This window comes from Balaenoptera ricei, chromosome 14, assembly GCF_028023285.1.
Source record: "Balaenoptera ricei isolate mBalRic1 chromosome 14, mBalRic1.hap2, whole genome shotgun sequence".
Lineage (NCBI taxonomy): Eukaryota > Metazoa > Chordata > Mammalia > Artiodactyla > Balaenopteridae > Balaenoptera > Balaenoptera ricei.
The window spans coordinates 72,888,038-72,908,673 of NC_082652.1; the positions used below are offsets into that span (position 1 = coordinate 72,888,038).

The 20,636-nt window shown below is 35.7% G+C and overlaps 1 protein-coding gene across 1 annotated transcript in view; it reads left to right on the top strand.

Moving 5' to 3' along the window:
- DCC (DCC netrin 1 receptor) overlaps positions 1-20,636 on the top strand; it is a 1,173,736-nt gene that overhangs the window by 668,440 nt on the left and 484,660 nt on the right. The window contains exons 10-11 of the mRNA XM_059893793.1: positions 17,708-17,862; positions 20,436-20,556. Of these exons, the coding sequence (XP_059749776.1) occupies positions 17,708-17,862; positions 20,436-20,556 (276 nt within the window). The remainder of the gene's footprint in view (positions 1-17,707; positions 17,863-20,435; positions 20,557-20,636) is intronic.

Consider the following 20,636-nt stretch of genomic DNA (forward strand, 5'->3'; position numbering starts at 1 on the left):
TCTTCTAACAGACTATCAAAACTTTCCTTCCCGAGGCCTCCTCCTTTATGGTTATTTTTCAGGCCTTAATTTACTCAGCTTATTAACAATATTTGACATGGGTGACATACTTTCCTTCTTAAAACCCAATCTTCATTTCTCTTCTGGGACAGCTCCCCGGTTACTCCTTTTCAATCTCATTTACTGGTTTCAGCTCATCTCCCTGATGCCAAATGTTGAATTTACCCAGCTCTGAGTGTTCACTCCTCTTCTTTAACGGCCTGGGTGATATCCAAGACATACTATTTATGTATTGATAGCTTTCAAATTGTTTTTTTTTTTTTCCGTCCTAGAACTCTTCCCTAAGCTTTTGACTCATACAGACTCTCCTTAGATGTCTGGTATCTAACCTTAACCCTAACCCTAACCACGCTAACCCTAACATGTTATACTTAAAATGATAACCAAATTTCTCATCTCTTCCCACAGCTTCCCTACCCCATCATATCTCTCTAGAAAAGTTTCCCATCTCAGTGTAGAGCAGATGCACCATTCCAGTTGTACAGGCCAAAAAAAACCATGGGGTCACATGCAACATCTCCTCCCTGCTCCCCCCAAACTCACCTCTGGTCTGTCTACAAATCCTGTTGGCTCTAACTTCAAAACACAGTCAAATATGGTTGGAATCTAAAACCCCACTGCCACTGTGCCACCCTGACGCAAGCTACAATTATCTCTCACCTGGCTGTTTCAGGAGCCTCCTAACTGACCTCCTTATTTTTATCCTTGTTCCTCTGCAATCTGTTCTTAATTCAGAAACCAGAGTCCTGATAAATCTAAGATCTGCTGGGTTACTTCTCTGCTCAAACCTCTTTAAGGCTTTCCTCACTCCATCATAGTGGAAGCCAGAATAGTCAAGGAGACCTAGGAGATCTGGCCTCTGTGAGCTCATCTCTCCTTCTTCCTCTTGCTTGTGCTGCTCCAGCCTTGTAAGGCCACCTTTGCTATTCCTTGGACCTTTCAAGAACACTCCTCCCTCCAGCTTTGCTGTTCCCTCTGCCTCAAGTATTCTTATGCCCCAAATACTCCCTTCCTACTCAACTAGCTAATTCTTCCCACACTCCCAAAGGACTCTTCCAACTCCCTTTTGTCCTTTACATACCTTTTTTTTTTTTTTTTTTTTTTTTTTTTTGGTAACACTTACCATCACTCATTTTCAATCTTACTAAACTAGAATGTAAGCTTGCTGAGCACAGAACTTGGTTTTCTACACTAGTTTTGTTTTCTAGTGTATCTCCGGTGCCTAAAACAGTGCTGAGAGCAAAGTTTTAAGATGACAATTTTAGATTTGGTCTAAAGAATCTTGATTTCACTATCTGCAGTATTATCTGGTCAAAAAATTTATACAGTTAGACTCTCCAATGTTATGTGGAAAATGGAATCAAGTTTATTTTATAATTAAAAATTTAGTATAATTGTAGTTTGGGGGAATATCAAAAGCCCAATATTCATCTCTCAAGTATGTTTATACTCTTGCTCAAAGAGGAGTATTATAGCAATGTAGGGAAAACTGGGAACAACGTAAGAGAACAGCAGTGGGGTTGCCTCCATTCTTTGGTACATTTGTATAATGGGGTGCTAGGCAGCTTTTACAGACTATGCTATAATGTTTAGTGGCTTCATATTCATCCATAATTGATTTAAGTAATCCAGTCATTCTAATACATATTTTATACTTTGCATGCAATAGTAACGGACATCCCTATACACACATTTTTTTGGCATTTTCCTGATCATTCCCATGGTATTAATTCCTAATGTTTTTGCTGAAATTAGATTCAGGTTTTTAAAAAATATATTATTAGTCAGAACTTTTTTCCTGTGGTTTTTTGGGGGGGTAGGATTTAGCAATTCTTTACTTAGAGAACTTAGTATTTTATTGTTACAAATCGTACTTCAGTGAACACTCATGTTGATAAATCATTGTCTCCAACTGTGCTTATTTCCATAGGTTACATTCGTAGATGCTGAATTACTTAATAAAAGAGAAAACACATATTTCAAGTCCTAACATGGTCACTTTATACATCTTACAAAATTGCCTTATAAGAAAAGAATTTCAGTTTATCTTTCCTCAGAATTGTATAATGGTGTTTGTTTCATTTCAACTTTACAAAAAAAATGTTATCTTCACAAAAAATGTTTTTAAGAAGGTATTATAGCTTCCAAAAATCTTTACCCAAATTGATTAGGATATGCACCTACACAATTTCTAGTATAGTTAGTTCTGCTATAATGCTTGTTTGGAAAATGTGAACTTGTTGCAAGGTAATCAGTATATTAGGGAACAATTAGAGTATAATGCACGTTTTGCATTTTCTATATGTGATTTTATCTGCAAGAAATAATAGGTGACTAGAGAAAACTGTGCCCAGCTGAGCCAAACCAGGCAGGAATCCAGAGCTCAAACATCTACTAGCTACCCTAGTTTACCACATGTGTTTATGAGCCACACCTATCCATAGCTGATTTTACAACTTTCTGTCTGATTTCAGATAACATTCCTTTTACCACTTCACTATAACATGGTAATTTTTTAGGAACACGTATGTCTCATTATAGCAAAACTGTGTATGAATTCAACATACATCAAAAGTATGTCTACACTGGTGTTATTTGTGTTTGTTTGTTAATAGCCTACAGAAGTAATATTCTATTTTAGAAGCTTTCTGAATCACTGGTAAAGGCACTGGTGGATCTATTATTCAGTATGTATCCCTAGACCCCCATCTGCTCCTTAACTGTGCGTGGAGAAGGCAAACTTGAGACAGCACAAATTGAAATGGGAAAGGAAGTGTTCAGAACATTTGGTGTAAGCAATATTAGAACTGAATATCTCTGTTTGAAAAATATGCTGTAGAGTCTAGGAGATGAGTTCTTTCAAGTATTGCTTCCTATCTTGGGTGCTCTTGAATCCTTCAGCTTTTCAGAAAGATAAAGTTTAGTCCAAACCTGATATGCATTTTCAAGGAGGATTTTTCAAACAAGTAGTAGAGCAGGGTCCTTATCAATCCTTCAAGACTCAGCAAACATTGAGTTATTTTCTTCATCAGTTTCAAGCAGGAGAGCTGGCATTCTCTTTAGACAGAGTAAATGATTTGGGGGACATTAGAAAAGACCCCTTACTCAAAGAAGCTTTTCCAACTCAACCAATGATGCCTAAATTGTTCCGTGCTACAGTAAGAGATGAAACTTCAAGTGTAGTCATCCCTGGTTTTGCATTCTAATTTAGATTCAGTAGCAAACAGTGTCAAGTACAGCTAGGAAAATTTTGAGGATAAGGGAACTGACAATGAGTAGTTGAAGAAGACAGGTGATAAGGAATCAATTGAAAGTGAGCGTAGGTACAAAAAGAAACCACATATTTCCCATGTAACTGATATATCGCCTCCTTAATATATTTTAATATATGTAAATATATATTTATGTATAATATAATATATTAATATACATTTAAGGGACTTCCCTGGCAGTCCAGTGGTTAAGACTGCCTTCCAATGCAGCGGGTGTGGGTTCAATCCCTGGTCGGGGAGCTAAGATTCCACATGCCTCACAGCCAAAAACCCAAAAAACATAAAATCAGAAGCAATATTGTAACAAATTCAATAAAGACTTTAAAAATGATCGACATCAAAAAAATCTTTTAAATATATATATATATTTAATATATAATATACTTAATATATTGCCTACTTAACTGCCCTTTTAATAAGTCACTATATGTGTGTGTCGGGGTGGGTGGGTACCAGAAAAACAAAACAAAACTAAACTAAAACCTGACATGGTTTTATTGTTTACAGTCATAAACAGTATTTACGCAGCCTTGTTCTGTTAACCATGTTACATCTTTGCCTCCTGCTCTCTTAAGAGTTTTTATCATAAATTTTGAGTAGAAGATTACAGGAAGGTGTTACTTAAGAGGCTGAACTCTTAAAATTTACCAACTCTGAAGGAATGAAACCACACTGGTATGGAAAGTACAATGAATAGGTAACAACAAATGTAACCTCTGATAAGGTAAGAAAACCACATGGTGCTATTTGAAAGCACAACCTTTGAAGTCAAGCAGAGCTGGGCTTTATCCTGACCCTCCACTTATGAGTTCACAATACGGAGGAGACCATTTAGCCATCATGAGTCTCGTTTGCTTCATCTGTAAAATTAGAACTGATGAGAACACTTGAAAGGATGTTTTAAAAGATTCAGTGAGATAAAGTTGTGTGAAAATATTCTATATTATCTGTCACTTGGAAAGTATGGGAAATGAAGGCTAACAAAAAATAAAAAGAAACAAAGGAAAATGCATTATGTCAGAGTTCTACTTTGGGAAACAGATCTATCTCCAGAGATGGTCAGGTTATGCAATCCCAAAGCAAAAACAAACAAATATATCTGAGATCATTGTTAACATTTAATGCTACTATCTTTTGATTCATGCACGTACTTGTCAACAAATATTTGAGTCACTATAAGGCATGAAGCTAGGTGCCAGGGATAAAACAAAGGACAAGACCAGTCCCTGTTCTCCATGTTCTCATTTGTAAAGTTAAGAAATTGGGACAGATAATCAATTAGTTCTCTTTCATTTTTGATATTTTAGGATTTGATTATTACTGTTATTAGTAATATGTATATATAGTTGCTATTGTCTTAGCTTGGGCTGCTGTAACAAAATACCATAGACTGGGTGGCTTAAACAACAGACATTCATTTCTCATATTTTTGGAGGCTGGCAAGTTTAAGATTAAGATGCCAGCAGATTTGGTTCTTGGTGAGGGCCTCTTCTTAGCTGGCAGATAACCACCATCTTGCTGTGTTCTCATGTGACCTCTTCTTTGTGCGTGTGTATGATCTCTCTGTCTTCCGCTTCTTATAAGGGCATGAATCCCATCATGAGCATCCCATTCTCAGTGTCCCATTCTCATGACCTAGTCTAAAGCTAATTACCTTCCAGTTCTAAATACCATCACTTTGGAGGTGTTAGGGCTCCGACACGTGAATATGGGAGGAACATAAACCTTTAGCCCATAACATCTATACAATACTGTTATTAGGACAAAAGTTTTATAGGATTCTCTCTTATCCTTAAGGTAACCTTTATTTGATAGTTATTAGTATGCTCACTTTACAGATAGACGCGGAGACTCAGAGAGGTGAAATTAATTGACCCAACGTCCCATAACCACGGAGTGGCAAGGGCAGAATTCTGGTCTAGAAGTGGACTAGATCTATATCCTTTATAGATCCCATCAATCAGTCAATCAATCAAATCAGCATTTATTCAGCATTCATTGTGTTTTAGGATATATAGTAAGTAGTAATTAGGCACAGTTCTATCCTCAAAGTACTCCCAGCCTACATTTCTACTCTACCTGAAGTTCAGGTTTATTTAAAAAGCAAAAACAAACAAAAACTGGCTCCTTCTTGTCTAACTAGTGACTTAACTTGTAACTTGGTGGATTTATTTTTCTTTCCACAATGCAGAAATCTTGTATCAGCTTTATGCACATGAAAACAGAAAGAATGTTCAGATTGCAGGTTGCACTTTTGTTATAGGCATGTCAGTGGGTATAACAGGATACAAGGGCATGTATATGGCCATAGAATATAGATGTTTGAGGTGTATAGATATATGTCACAAAGTAAAGACTTGTGTTGGTTTATATGACTGCTTTCGTTTGGCATATAAACAGGAATTATATGTATATGCAAGAACAAACATGAGATACATATGAATGACAAGTATGAAAATCTGCCAAGTACTTTTTAGAAGCTTCTGAGAAGCACATATATATATATTTTTAATCAGAATCAGTGGATGGATTATAAGCTTTCTAACCAGTTTGCTTTTAATTGATGAGTCATATGTTAAACTATGCAACTACTTCTGTAAATGAGAAGGAATAGGAGGGATTCTGTAAAGTTTGAAACATTACATAAAATATTTCCTTGAGCTTTTCTTTCCAACCACTTCCCAAAGAGCTTTTGGGTGTAAGAAGGTTTCACTATGAAATGCACGGTCAAAAATGCAAGAACTTCTGAGTTAGCCTTACATTTTGACTGTTGTATTTGGTGAGTTTTAGGAGGGGAATGAAGTGTTTCCCTGAGGTTTGAAGAGTGTTAGTCACAGGAGAGGAAGTTTAGGGTTAAACACTGTTCTATGCCAGCACTGATTGCCAGACCCCAAGTGATAAAGGTAGCAATACATCCCTTATCACACACACACATGTGCATGCACACACGCATACATACACGTGTTTATGATATTCAGGGTCCTCTAAAGTGCAAGACCAGGGCAGGGTTTTAAAAGTGGAATTCTTCAAAAGTGCCAGGATAATCACTGGCATTAGAAAGAAATTCTTCTTCCTGCTGGTCTCAAACCTAGAGCCAGAAGACATTTGTTGAACAACTACTTTCCCAGGAATGGTGATCCCCAGTTTTATGTACAGCAAATGATTTTGTTTTTATTGTTTATATACTGATTTTTAAATATAATTCCATTTACAAAAAATAAATAAAAATAGAATTGGAATTCTTAGCAGTCAACAAAAATTCCTAGATTTCTTTTGATATAAACTTCTGTTAAACGTGTAGTAGATTTTGCTGTTTTTAATCTAATGCATGCTTTTATCATTTGCCCTTAATACACTACATTTTAAAATTTGATACCAATTCTTCCTAACTAAAATGAACTTTCTGAGTTCTGAAGTTTTTAACCCAATTTACCACTATGAATTGCACACACATTTTGTAAGCATTCCTTTTTGGTTTTAACTATCAGGCAAAATGTTTAAAAAGACCATTTTCGTTTACTGTGCAAGAAGTCATTCAGGTTTACAAATGGATTATCTATGTGGTGATATTTTATAAATCCTAATGCACATGCAAGTGTGCGAGTGTGCATGCACACACAGACACACACACACCTTCTCCATGGTTTCTGAAATCCATGTTTGTAAAGCAGTGAAATTACCATGGAGCTTGGTCTTATCTGTAGGGAAATAGCTAAGGTCTCTTAAGGCCAAAATGCAGGAATGAAAAAGGCAGATAAAGTCTGAAAGTTGGAATGTAATCAATGCTGGAAGTACTCTTACACCAAGTAATCTTAAAAGCCATATGTAAGTGTTAGTATGAAAGGAATACTGTCATTTTGCAGCAAGACATTGAATTAATTACCTTTGACCTGTCTTTGAGTCACTTTCTCAAGTGACTCAAAGATGCTTGAGATACTTATGTTGGTATTTATCGTTTTAAGCAATGCATTGATGCTATTCAAATATTATTTTAATGGTTGAATAAAAAGCAAATTGACAATTTTATTTTCCCTGTTCTTTTCTTTTCTAAATCAACTTGATGTAAACTGTTCATGTTGAAGAGCATTGGACCAGCTAAATATACTAACAGGTTAGACTCACCAGAATTTTAAAGCGGGGGTGAAAAAAAAGGCTTGGGGATAATTTACTTTCTTTGTTTTAGTAGCAGAGAATGTTCTCGTGAAGCTTCGCATTAATATAGAAGATCATTATATACAGTGGCATTGATACCGACCAGGGTTCTTGGCCTTCCCCAATCAATAGAACTTGATAAGAGACCAGACAAGAAATTCAGGCAAGGCTTTACTGGGGCCCCTACTGTAGCAGGGGGGAGTGAAAACAAATAACAGGTTCCCTAGGTCGCTCACCTAGGGGGTGTGAGATGGTTCCTTATATAGGGTGAGGGAAGGGGTGTGTCCAGCGGTCGAGCTGGAGGGGTGTCTTAGGTGGTCTCCCCACCCCTTTGGTGGTGTTGAGTGCAGGGGGCATGCGCAGTACCCTGCTTTTGCTCCCAACACCCTGTCTTTGCTCCGGACTCTTCAGAAGTGGCAGTTGGATTTTTTTTTTTTTTTGGTCTTTTTATATCTTCTTGTCCAGACTTTGCCCTAACTGCCCATGCACAGTTATTTTTAGTCCCTTATAGTTTCTTTGTATTCTGTTGCTCGAGGAGAGGTTTGTCCAGGTGCACGTACTGCAGCAAAGGGTCCCAGGGCCCAGGTCCCAGCCTGTCTCATCATTATTTTCCTTGAAGGTATTAAAGGGCTGGAGAGAAACATCATCACCATCCCCTCCCCAGCAACATGTGAAGAGATTCCAAAGAACCTGAATGATTGAATTCCAATTTAACCTTCTAAGCTTTCAAAGTAAGAAACTGAAGTCAAGAAAAGTTCAGTTACTTGCTTGGTGTCCATAATCTGACCTGTAGTAGAGCCAGAATCAGGGTTGTTCCTGATTCTCCTGATTCTCCTTTTTCTCATACTGTGGTTTTCCCCAGATCATCCTGTATATAGGAAATATATAAGAAATATATCATCCTTCACCAAATTTGATATAGGAAACCTGGTGTTGCTCTTACCTCCACATGATTTCCCTTAAGGGTTTATGTACTCTTGTCACCAGCAACAAGAGTTTCTCTGAAGTTCTTCCAAGACCCAGTGAAGAAGTAGGATAAAAGGAAAAGAAAAGAAGGATAAATATGTTTACTTGCTATTTATATCATATGTATTACTTATACAAGCTCTTGAATTTCCAGTGGGTTCTATTGTTTAAAGCTATCATAGTGAGCCCTCCCAGAAGGTAAATGTTTAATATCTTTTTTAATCATTGAAAATTTTTAAAATATAAAAAAAGAAAGAAGATATATCCATACTTCCATAATTACTGTACATCTTAGAATATTTGCTTCTAGAGTCTTTTAAAAATTGTTTTAGAAGAATCACTATTAATTTTGTGAAAATAACCCATGTGAATTAAAAATCATCCCAAATCTCAGTATTCCATACATCCTTCTACGTACATAAATAGTTGGATACTTAGGTAGAAATATGTTTATAACAATGTGATGCAGCTATAGATACTGTTTTCTAAAGTTCATGTTTTACTTAAAGGCATAATTGATTAAATTCCTGCTGTGAAAGATAGCACCTAGGGATTAGCATGAGGGGTTAGCAATCTCATCCATCCTCTCATTCCCCCACCTTCTGATTTTGGTAGTTATGGTATTAGTTGTATCCTTTTCACGTTTATGACAATTGACTTATCTTCAGTAAAAATTATTTCCACTGTGTTTACTTTTATTTCTGTATAGAGTTATATTCAATATTCATCACCAGTCCTTTTATCACAATGCCTATCTTTTCATTTTGATGGTACTCTTCTTAATTGCCTGGATTTTGTTGTCAGACTTACTTTAGAAAGTGCTATATTTTCTGAACACTTTCATAATTTAGACTATGGCTTTGTATATAAACAACTGTGTATAATATTCTTGGGTAATATTGCTTCATTATCTTCTAACATTGGATATTACTATATGGGAATCTGATTCCCCCTCATTCCTTGTAGATGTGTTTTGATTTTGACTTTTCTGTTTGAATGTTCAAATAATTATTTATTCTCCAGATTCAATATTTCAAATAAGATATATCTTACTATTGAGAATTATGCATTCAATTTCCCAGGAAAATGGTATAGTCTTTCAGTCTAAAAATTCAGATTTATTTTTTAGGGAAAATTTCCTATTATTTTATCTTTGAATATATCTTCTGTTCCATTTGTGAGCTTGCTGTATCAGGATGCCAGTTATCTCAATATTAAATCATCTTTGCTTGGCCTCTTTCTATACAAGCTTTTCCTAATTACTTTAGTCTTTTTGCCTTTTTCATCTACATTCACTGCAGTTACCTCATTTCCAACACGTCGGTAATTTGGTTTTTAGTGGTGTCTATTATGTTACTAGTACTTTCTAATTTATATATTGGCTCTCTAATGATGTTGTTTTGCCCCTTGATTTGTTTCCTTTGGTCCGCTACCTTCCTTTTCGTTTCATTCTGTTGTTTTTCATCTAGTCTTTGACCTCTAATGTTGTTGAATTTATTTTCATAATAAGTAAATCCATTGTGTGAAACAACTTAAGAAATTTATTTCTGCTTCTCCCCTTAGATTTTCTTCTGGGTTGAGTGTTTTGTTTTTCTCTCTTCCTCCCCCCACTTTTCCCTCCCTGCCCCACCCTCTCTCTCTCTCTTTATTGTTGCCGATAATATATTTCCGTATTTCCCACGTGTGTCATTTATCTTGCTCATGTGTGGGTGACTCTGTCCAGACACTATTTGTGCTAATATAGCAGAAGTTACTTCTAGACTTATTTACCACACTGCGTGAGACCCCTTGGGCTCCAGTTTGTAGTGCTGGATATTTCAGGTTTTATTAATTATTTAATAACCAGCAGGAATGGTCAGGGAGTGAGTTCAGTTGAGGCAACATTCAGCCTCTTTGAGAGCACCCAGCTTCGTTGGCTCGTTCCGTATCCTATTCCCTTCTGTAGGGGAGGGGCTGGTCCTCAGGTTGATAGCCACTGCAGCTTCTCCTCAATCAGAAAAGGAAGGAAAAACATAGGACTCTCCATAGGTTTCACATTGATTCAGTTTTGGAGGTATTACTGAGAATTCTTAGGTTTTTCCCCAAAGTCCAGGGCAGTTTCTGGGGTTTAAGAACAGATAAGGAACTAAATCCTGCTCTGCCTTTCTCCTCTATTCCAGAAACAACTATTTTGATTTTTTTTTTCATTTGCAATTGACTGCTTTCTTTTCTTTGGTTGCTATGGTTGGTGTGTGTGTGTGTGCACTCGCGTGCACGTGTGCATGTGTGCTGGGACTTTTGACTTCATTGGGTATTGGGGGGGAAATTAGTTATGTGTTAGAATTCATCATCGTCTCAGTTAAATGTTTGTGTTGGAAGATTCCCTCATAGAATATCTACTACTAACAAAAAACTCGAAAAACAAAGTTTTCATTATAATTTACTGTAACTCTTCAATGTCCATTTAAAAATACACAGAAATTGCTCTCATGCATGACAGAAACATTTTTTCTAGCTGTTTAGAATATCCACATCTTTTACTCTCAAATAACAAGAGGGCATGCTAGAAAACATTTGACTGAGGGAAAAATAATAAGTCTTAAATTTCTGTCAGTATGCAGTGTTAGGAACTAGATAACTTATTCTAAATATTTATTATTTTTGTCATAACCCATTTGAGTTAATTTTTTTATCTTGTTTTTCTTAAAATGTTTTCATTTTCTTCACAGCTAAAGTTGAAAATTGGACAAGAAAGATGTTTATATTTCAGATTTTTGGGGGGGGGGCATATGATCCTGACCGGTTTTCTGTATTGAATTTTATGATTTGTATGTGATAATAAGTCTCAGTATGCTCAACTGGATAATTCTCTTTTTTTCCTGACAATTCGCACAAATAGCAATAAACTTATCTGATGCCTGCAAAAAAAAAAAAAAGATGTTTATAAATTGTATATGTATGGATATATAATTTGCATGTCTTTGTGTATACATAACATTTTAAATATAGGTATTCGATGTGATTTTACAGTTTACATAGAATTACATAGGAGCACAGATATTTATATAAATATATAGAAGTAAATGTATTTAATATATATGTGTTTATATATACATATACATATGCATACATACACACACACACAGACTTAATTGTTGGAGAGTTGCCAACATCTACTGAAGGACACTGATAGCACACAAATCAAGTTTCCAAAGACATGGTGATAACATAAGTAAGCATATAGAATTAGGACCTTGAGATTAATCCTCCTATCATTTTTATCACTAGTTTGAGCCGTACAACATCATTCTCCCAGTTTGGTCCTAAGCTCTACAGTTAAAGAGAGAAATGGAAAGCTCAGTCTGGATTTAGAGAGAAGAAATCCTGATTACAGAAGCAGCCGAAACTGAGGAAGAGTAATGGGATTATTTGTCTGGATAAAGAAAATTGTGACAAGAGTTCTAAAATAGTTTCTAAGCACATATTTTAAAAAACCAAAACAAAAAACAAAATAAAACAAAAGAACCTAAACACAACTCTAAAGTAAAGGTTGAAGGTCAGATGTTCTTCATCCCCACAGCACATAGACTAGAATTTTTAGAAAGGAGCACAAATTTTTTGGCATAATGGGGTAAGAGATAAAATCAAAAGGTCTCAATTTTTATTTCTCTAAGATGATTAAAATATCCTCTTTGCCAGCTATAGCAGAATAGCTTATAGTTCGATGCTTCTAATATTCTATTGTTGTCATTAGCATTGACTTTAGAAGAAAAGTATATCCTTATTCTTAAATGTTTTTCCTCATCTAGCTTTTCCATAGCTATTACCTGTTTGCAGCCAGAAAGTGGCAATGCCAAAGCATTGGCCTATGAAGACTAAACCACCTCCATGCCTGTTTATCTAATAAGTATTTATTAGCACCCATCCCATGTTTAGTCTTGGGGACAGAAAGAGAAGTAAGGCATCCCCTGTCCTTAAGAAATTAAGAGCTTGGTGGATTTGCATCCAGATGGATGCTACAAGGGGATGAATTGTTGGTGCTTCATCAGCTTTTCTGAAATGTAGTTTTCAATAATGATGTATTTACTTCTGCTTGAGAAAAATATATATAATTAAATATACCACTTAGGCTTACACATATGTCAGGGAAAAAGGTAATGTACATTCTGGAAGTTGTTAAGAGGACCCAAACACCCCCTGCCCCCGGAAATTGAAACAATTTTTTGAATAGAAAATGCTAAGAATAAAATCCATAGCTTAATAGTCATTTTTCTAGAACAATGGGAGCCCCAGTCAATATTAGTAATTAGAACAAAACTAAAATGAGATCTTATTTCCAATGTGGAATACATTCTAGTCACTTAAGGCTAGAACCCAACTTACACCAACCTAAATTTTTTAAGAGAGTACAGACAGGTATGTATGAGAGACAACTCAAATAGAGAATGAAATGCAAATCTCAGGACCCAGTCCTATGGGGGAGGACAGATATGTAGGTAGGAAGGAACAAACTAGAGAGAAATATTCAGCAGATTTCAAGTCACTTGTCACATAAGAAAAGGCCTGGAGAGAAGTGTTGGATTGGGCAGAAATATATCACACAGCTCCTTGTTAAATAAAGGAGAAGGAAGGTTATTCATTTAAAGATCAAGTTAGCTGAAAGAAAGTTACTTTGGCACCAGAAGTTGGTGCAGGAAGAATTGAAACTATGGAATGAAAGAGCTATTTCTAATCTATAAATTGAACGTCCATTAGAAACCTTATTCCATAAAACTAGGATTTCGTTGAGGTACATTTAACATGGAAGCCTGAATTGATAAAAAAAATTTTCCCCCTGTTCTATGTTATCTCTAAACCTACATTCAACACCAGATGGCTTCCTTTGTAGTCATCTGAATGTGATTATATATCAAACTATGGCTCCTTAAGGTGAAATTATCTGACTGTACTTGAAAGAACTCAATTTATTTTGGATATAGAGTTAACCCAATTTGGCAGCAAACGTATTTTAGATTTTTGATCTGGTCAGAATCTTCAGGTATTTGCATTTAAGAGAAGACTAATGGGTTTATGTCCATTATTTCAACAACAAATTGACTCCAGAAAGCCTGGAGAGATAGGGAGAAGTGTTTTGCTCAGGGACACTAGTTGGCTTTCCAGTGTTCCCAGGGTAAAAATGTAGCCCATCGAGGCTCATGGTAATTTCTATTGTCTTCCTAACAAAATCTCACTAATCTGTTTTTTTCCTTGATGTTTATCATTCCCATGATGTTTATCATGTTTATCATTCACCAGTTGTGTGTTCTGCCTAGTGTTCATTTAAACCACCTGCATTCCTTTAAAGTTTCATTCTTGCAGTTTCAAAGAGCTGTAGTAAATTTTTAGGATGTATAGAATCTTCTCAATGTCAAGGTAATACAGAGTGTTAATTATGTGTCCTAGAGCAGTATTTTAGAATTGACTCACATTTATTTGTACCTAAATAACTGGAAAAGAATAGATAAGTGTTACTAAAAATACTTGTGAGGCATCTTTTTTGTGAAATAAAACCTTTAATACTATTTAGGTTGTTGGTGATGACTTGGTTTGGGGCTGAAATTACCGAATAAATTTTACTCTACAGAATGCAAATGATTAGTCATAGCATAGAAACTCATTTATAAAATATTTAATTTAGAGAAAACATTTACTCAAATTTAAGGTTTAATTGTACAATTCTAATGATTGCAGTATAGAGGGATCTCTCATCTATTAGTCATTTCTAAATATGATAGCATTTTCTAGAACAGACATATTTTTTCCATCTTTCTGTTGTAGTCACTATTTCTTCTTCCCTCAACCCCTAAGTTATAAAAATTCTCTATATATGTACTCTGAGTACTTAAGAAGATCCTGAGAAACCAAGATCTAATGAAAATGTGGGTAATTTATTTCTGATCATGAATTTTATTCTATCTAAAGAAGGAAAATAAAACAAAATCAATCAATCAATCTTGCCTGAAATTGCTGTAGCATCATACGTGTATGTTAAGCAGTTCTCTGAAATGGACTAAAACTGTGTGAATGGAAGATTTAATAAACTTGAAAATTCATGGCACTTCATTTTTATTAGTCATTAAGAAATTGTTGCCCCCCAAATAGTTTAAAGTAGTTAATTATTCCTTCCATGAGAGTAGAAAGGAAGGAGAACTATGTTAATATTCAAAGGGAATTAAAAGAAAAAGCATATGCTTCAGGCCCCATCTTTATAGTCTGGTTAGTAAATAATGATGTAGGTGAAAAATATCTAACAATAATAAGTGGTATAAAAATTGAGCACAGAGAGAGAGCACTGCAGGAAGCAGGAAAATCCATCATCGGTTTCATGAAACACAACATTTCATGGAAGAAGGAGTGTTTGAGTTCCCTCTTCATGATCAGAAAAATGCTAAAGAAACATGTCCACAACCATTGATAAGTCATATTCACTCATTAGTCCCAGTTTATATTTGTGTTGAGAATCTAGTACCCCAGAGCAGTGAAAGGTATACCTAGGTCCTAAATTCTTGGAAGCAGTCCTAAAATAGGATGAATAGATCCTAGTCTGCTCATCACAAGAAAAGAGAAAGAAAGAGAGAGGAGTAGCATAGGAGTAGGAAGGATTAAGAGTATAGAAGAGGAAAGCAGGAAGAGAAGAGAATACCAAATCTCCTTCTCTCTATATAAATATATACACATATATATGTATATGTTTATGTATGATGTATGTTTATTTATATTACTTATATACATATATATTTAAAGTTTAGTCTCAACCCCCATAAATTAATTTCAAGATCCACTTATGGAAGTCGTCTACATTTTGAAAACTCTGATGTGGGCACAAATGATTCCAGGAAATCTGATGAACATGAACACCAGGGCTTAGCAGACTTAGACAGTTTTCATGGCACCAGGAAAGAAGGACTTAAAGGGAGAGGCAGAATAGACAACGTGATGTTATTTTTTTAATAGCTCTAATTGCTTAATTTCTATTATCACTGAGGCTTTGGGAATATTTTTGAGTTATCCTTCCATCAGAATTTTTTTGAGTTATCCTTCCATCATAATTTTTTATGGCAAAATAATTTTCCATCAGAATTTTCCAGAGGTAGAACGATTACAAAATAGTTCAGAGTGTAGGCAGTGGAGTCAGCCTGTCCGTGTGGTTTGGAGAAGTTGCTTACACACCACGGTCTCTTCCTTTCTAGAATGGGGGTAAAAGAGCCTGCTTCAAAGAGTTGTGGTGTGAATAATAAAGTGCTTAGGCTAATAAATTGTACAGTCAGCTCTCAATAAATACTGGCTATTGGCTGGTAAATAAATACTTGATCAAAATCTGTGATAAAATTGACAACAGAATCCAAAAGAGACAATAAATGTATCTGCTCAGAGGCACTCAAGATATATTTCTGATGTTGGTTCATTCTCAGTGAATTTGGTGAAAGAATAAATAAAGTCTAATATTATTATAAATTATAAATAATTAATCTTAGCCCTATATACAGTGGTGACACATTCTCTGTAGGAAAGCTCTCAGACACATTTTTTTCCATATCTTTAGTCTGCGAATATTAATGCATCCCAGCCAAGTCATCTAAACCAAGTTGCCCCTGTGAAAGATTCAAGAATTAATAGTTGTTTGGTACTAGAGGCCCAAATATTTAGTTAAAAACAGCAGGATAAGACAGGGAAGGGGAAAGAGGGAGGGACAGAGAGAGAGAGAGAGAAAGAAAGAGGAGAGGAGAGGAGAGGGGAGGGGAGAGGAGAGATCTGACTTCCAAGATCATTCAGTAGAAGAACTAGGACTTGAATCCTGGGTGCCTTCCACTGGCTCTTCGATTTTTCTAGAAGGCAATGACCATCAAAGATTGCAAATTCACTTTGACTTCAAGGGAAAGTTTTGCTGATGGTGGTTGGAAAGGGCAAAGTATGGTGGTTACTCAAAGAAGCAAAAATTAGCACACTTTACTCACTGAGCATAACAACAGCAAAGACAAAAATTATAATGTCTTTAAAAATGTCTACGAAAAATACATATTTATTTCCAATGTGAAAAGGGGATCAAGGCTGCCACTTCCCTGTGAATTTAACCTGGATTTCAGACAATATAAATATTCAAATTTGACATCATTTTAAGGTTCCCAGTGGAAGAAAATGACAATCACTTTTTAAAATTTTTTTCTTTATTGGAGTATAGTTGATTTACAATGCTGTGTTAGTTTCTACTGTACAGCAAAGTGAGTCAGTTTTACATACACATATATCCACTCTTTTTTAGATTCCCATATAGGTCATTGCAGAGTATTGAATAGAGTTCCCTGTGCTATACAGTAGGTTCTTATTAGTTATCTATTTTATATATAGTAGTGTGTGTACGTCAATCCCAGTCTCCCAATTTATCCCTTCCAACATCACTTTTTAAAATGTTCCTTTCCTACACAGTGTTTTGAGGCACCAAGTCTGAGAGATTCACTAGCGAAGGTGTGTTATATTTGTAATTTCCTTTCAACTGCAAATTTCCATCATAGAGTAACGAGTATTATGGTAATTAAGACATTAAATTAAATTAGTGTATCATGTACCCTGCTGAGACAATAGTAATATAGTATAGCAATGCACTAGAGTAGATAATTGCTAGGACAATAGGCATGTGTCCACAGTAAAGATGATGGTCATTTTTAGTGCCGTATCACCACAGCCAGTTTCAATGGGAACGAGTCCGTCACATTAACTAAATCCTAATGAAACTCTAGAATTACAGAGACACTAAGCATTCATGTCTTATACACTGGGTTGTGTCAGTCATATCAGCTCCCCTTTATTTGCTTTATCAGCATAGTTTCCATAGCTTTATGGACTTCCCAGTGTCCTTTATGTAGGTCAATTGGATACAAATACTTAGTTATTCAGAATGTTTATTATATGCAATTATTTTTATTTATTTTTTTAAATTTATTTTTATTTATTTATTTTTGTTTATTATATACAAAGGTTATTTTGTTGTTTGTTTTTTTTACATTCTTTGTGGCAAGACACCATTAACACAACAACACACTGTTTAACTGCATTTGGCGGGGGGCAGGGGGGGGTGGAGGGAGTTTATCATGTCCTACAGTAGTTCCTATAAAGTAAACTAAGGGCTTAAGGGAATTATTTGAATTACAAACATTTTCAATATTTGTTTCTAAGTCAGAGAAGATGTTAGCATGCAAGTTCACATCCCCACCCACTCACTTTTTATTTTTCTGTCTTTACAGTTCCACCATGGTTTTTAAATCACCCTTCCAACCTCTATGCCTATGAAAGCATGGATATTGAGTTTGAATGTGCAGTCTCTGGGAAGCCTGTGCCCACTGTGAATTGGATGAAGAATGGAGATGTGGTCATTCCTAGTGATTATTTTCAGATAGTGGTAACTATCTTTTTTCATATTCACTTTACAATCCCATTCATTGTCTACTCTGTTTTCAGTTGCTTTTCTTTCTTGGGAACAACGTTCCCATTGGGAATGTTTATGATGTATGAAGAAAATTGTTCCAATAAAGCAAATCATTTTTTAGACTTGGAATTTTTGAGCTAAAAAAGTCATCAAACAGTCTAGTCATCAAACAGTCCAGCCCCCTTGTTTTACAGACACAGTTTTAAACAAACAAAGAAAAAATGGGGGGCCTAAGACCAGTGCTTTCTAAATATTCTCATTGGTGGTTCTTGGAAAAACAGAGTTTAGAATCTAGTTCTAGGCTGTATGAATCCAAGAATCTCTTACTTCTTTAAATTTTGCCCATTATAATAAAGTTTCAAGTAAGATGCGCTACTTATGAATATGGTAGTCTTACTTCGATAATTAAGATGGTCACTTTTTGCTCCTTTGCTACTCTTCCAGATAGGACCAGCTGATCCTACATGAGCAGTAGAAAAGGGCAGTGATGATGGTGATAGTGACAATGGTGGTGGCAGTGGTGGAGAGGATTTGAAGACCCAGAGTTCACATCCTTTGCAATTCTGAACTTTGGAAAGAATTGAAGCCAAGAACAATGGTTCTTATAGTTCCTATAAGGTTTAGTGTACCTCTCTGTCCCTGCCCTGGAGAGAGATAATAGGGATAATGGTGGTATATTCACTGAGTTGTTGTCCTGGTACACAGTGAGTGATCCATACCTATCATTATTATTATTGTTTTTGCTGCTACCAGCAGAATGCTTTGCTCATTTAAAAATACTCTGTGAAAACTCTCCTTTTGGTGTAGGTCAGCATCAGAGGTTCTGAATTCAAATGAATATCTGAGAAATATGAAAAGCACTTTTTAAATATCAAAGAACTTTGCAGCTAAAGAAGGAGGCTTTCAATCCATTTCTCTTATGTTTGAGATGCAGACATGACCCTGTCAAAGAAAAGTGGTCCTCCAAGCCAGGTCTCCCAGGAGACGGCAATTATAGTGTAAGTGCCCTATAGAATTCAGGCACAAGCTCTCTCCTTGGCTTTACAGTGCCTCTTGCTGGTGGTCCCTCTTGCATGATCAGTCGCCTTTCAGAAACTTCCATCATCTCTTGATTCATGCATTTTATCACATTATAAGGGCTCTTAAGGAATACATCCGTAAAGAATATCTTTATTATGTTTATCACCACTTACCATTTTTCATTTTTAGTTGCATTTAATTGGTTGGGAATAGAGTAAGAAAGGAAAAAAATTTAACTTTTGAATGCCACATCAATCCATTAGTTCCTTTACATGCAATGCTGTTTCCCCTATCACTGAATTAAAAATGATCTGCCATGGGGCAACTGGAAATATGTTGTATATGCCTAAAATATATGCTACTTGCATATAGAGGAAATTGTTGAGTGCCCTTAAGGACACAGGATAAAATGAAACATTTTATTTTTTTCTACAGTTTGAATAATCTTTCCCCCAGCATGACTTATTATAGCCAACCTACTTAAAATGTTCCTTTTCTTAAGGTAAAAAAAGAAAAAAAAAAAGTATGGTATGAGCCCTTTTCGCATGAAATTGTGCTTAAAAATATTTCCCCAATAGCTCCAGATCTGTCACACATGTAACATTTAGCACAAATAGTAACTTATATGAGAATTGTTAATTGGAAGTTAGTCAACTTTATCTTAAGAATTTTACATCAGCTGAGAATTGACTACAAGACACTAAAAACAATTAAGAATTCCCCACGAGGTAATATTTATCTCTTAATGACTTCAGGGGAAGTGATTTAACTCGTCTCACTTACTGAACTAATTCTTACACTATCGAAGATAAACTGAGTTAGTGTAATTAAATGCTATTTCAGATCATTTTATCATCCATCCTTGAAAACTATGGTGGCCCAATTTACATAAAACAGGAGTTAACATTGCTGTGTTTAATTTATGGATTACTGAAGGTGCAACATTTCGGCCATATAACAAGAATGACATGGGTATAAAAGATCTACCATACCCTCCTGCAAATCCCTGAAAGAGCACGCAATTTTAAAAGGATTTTCAGACTTTTTTTTTCTCGGCAAATGTCCAGAAAATATCCAACCTAGATTTCTTGTCGTTTAGAAGCTGCAAAGATAAGTAATTTTTGTTTACTTTTGCTTTTTTTTTTTTCCCCTCCAGCAGCCACTGAAACGATTTCCTTCAGTATAAGGAAAAGAATGAGATTTCTTCTGATACTAACCTCTCTTTCGTCCATACCTAATAAAAGAGTTTTCTGTTTACTGCTCATTTATTGGAGGCTGATGTGCATTCTTGGGAGTATACTTTTCATGGCAGAACTAGGTTAAATTGCCACACATGGATTCAGCAGAGTCTTGGGAATCTGTGACATTTCCCAGGTGACACAGGACACATCTGTAAGGCTGAGGACCCTCTTGCCCTCCCTTCTGGATTCTTTTGGGAAGTTTGATTAAAATTTGTTTTGTGATCGTTTTGTCACTTGGAGTGTTTTGCTTTTTCAAATGCTTTACCTGCTTTCTCTTCTCCCTAGGGAGGAAGCAACCTACGAATCCTTGGGGTGGTGAAGTCGGATGAAGGCTTTTATCAGTGTGTGGGTGAAAATGAGGCTGGAAACGCCCAGACCAGTGCACAGCTCATTGTCCCTAAGCCTGGTAAGATGAAGTGAACTTTGCTCTCGTTCCTGTAGTTGCAGTTCTGCGTGGTTCATCTGTGAAATCTGTACTGTTTTCCC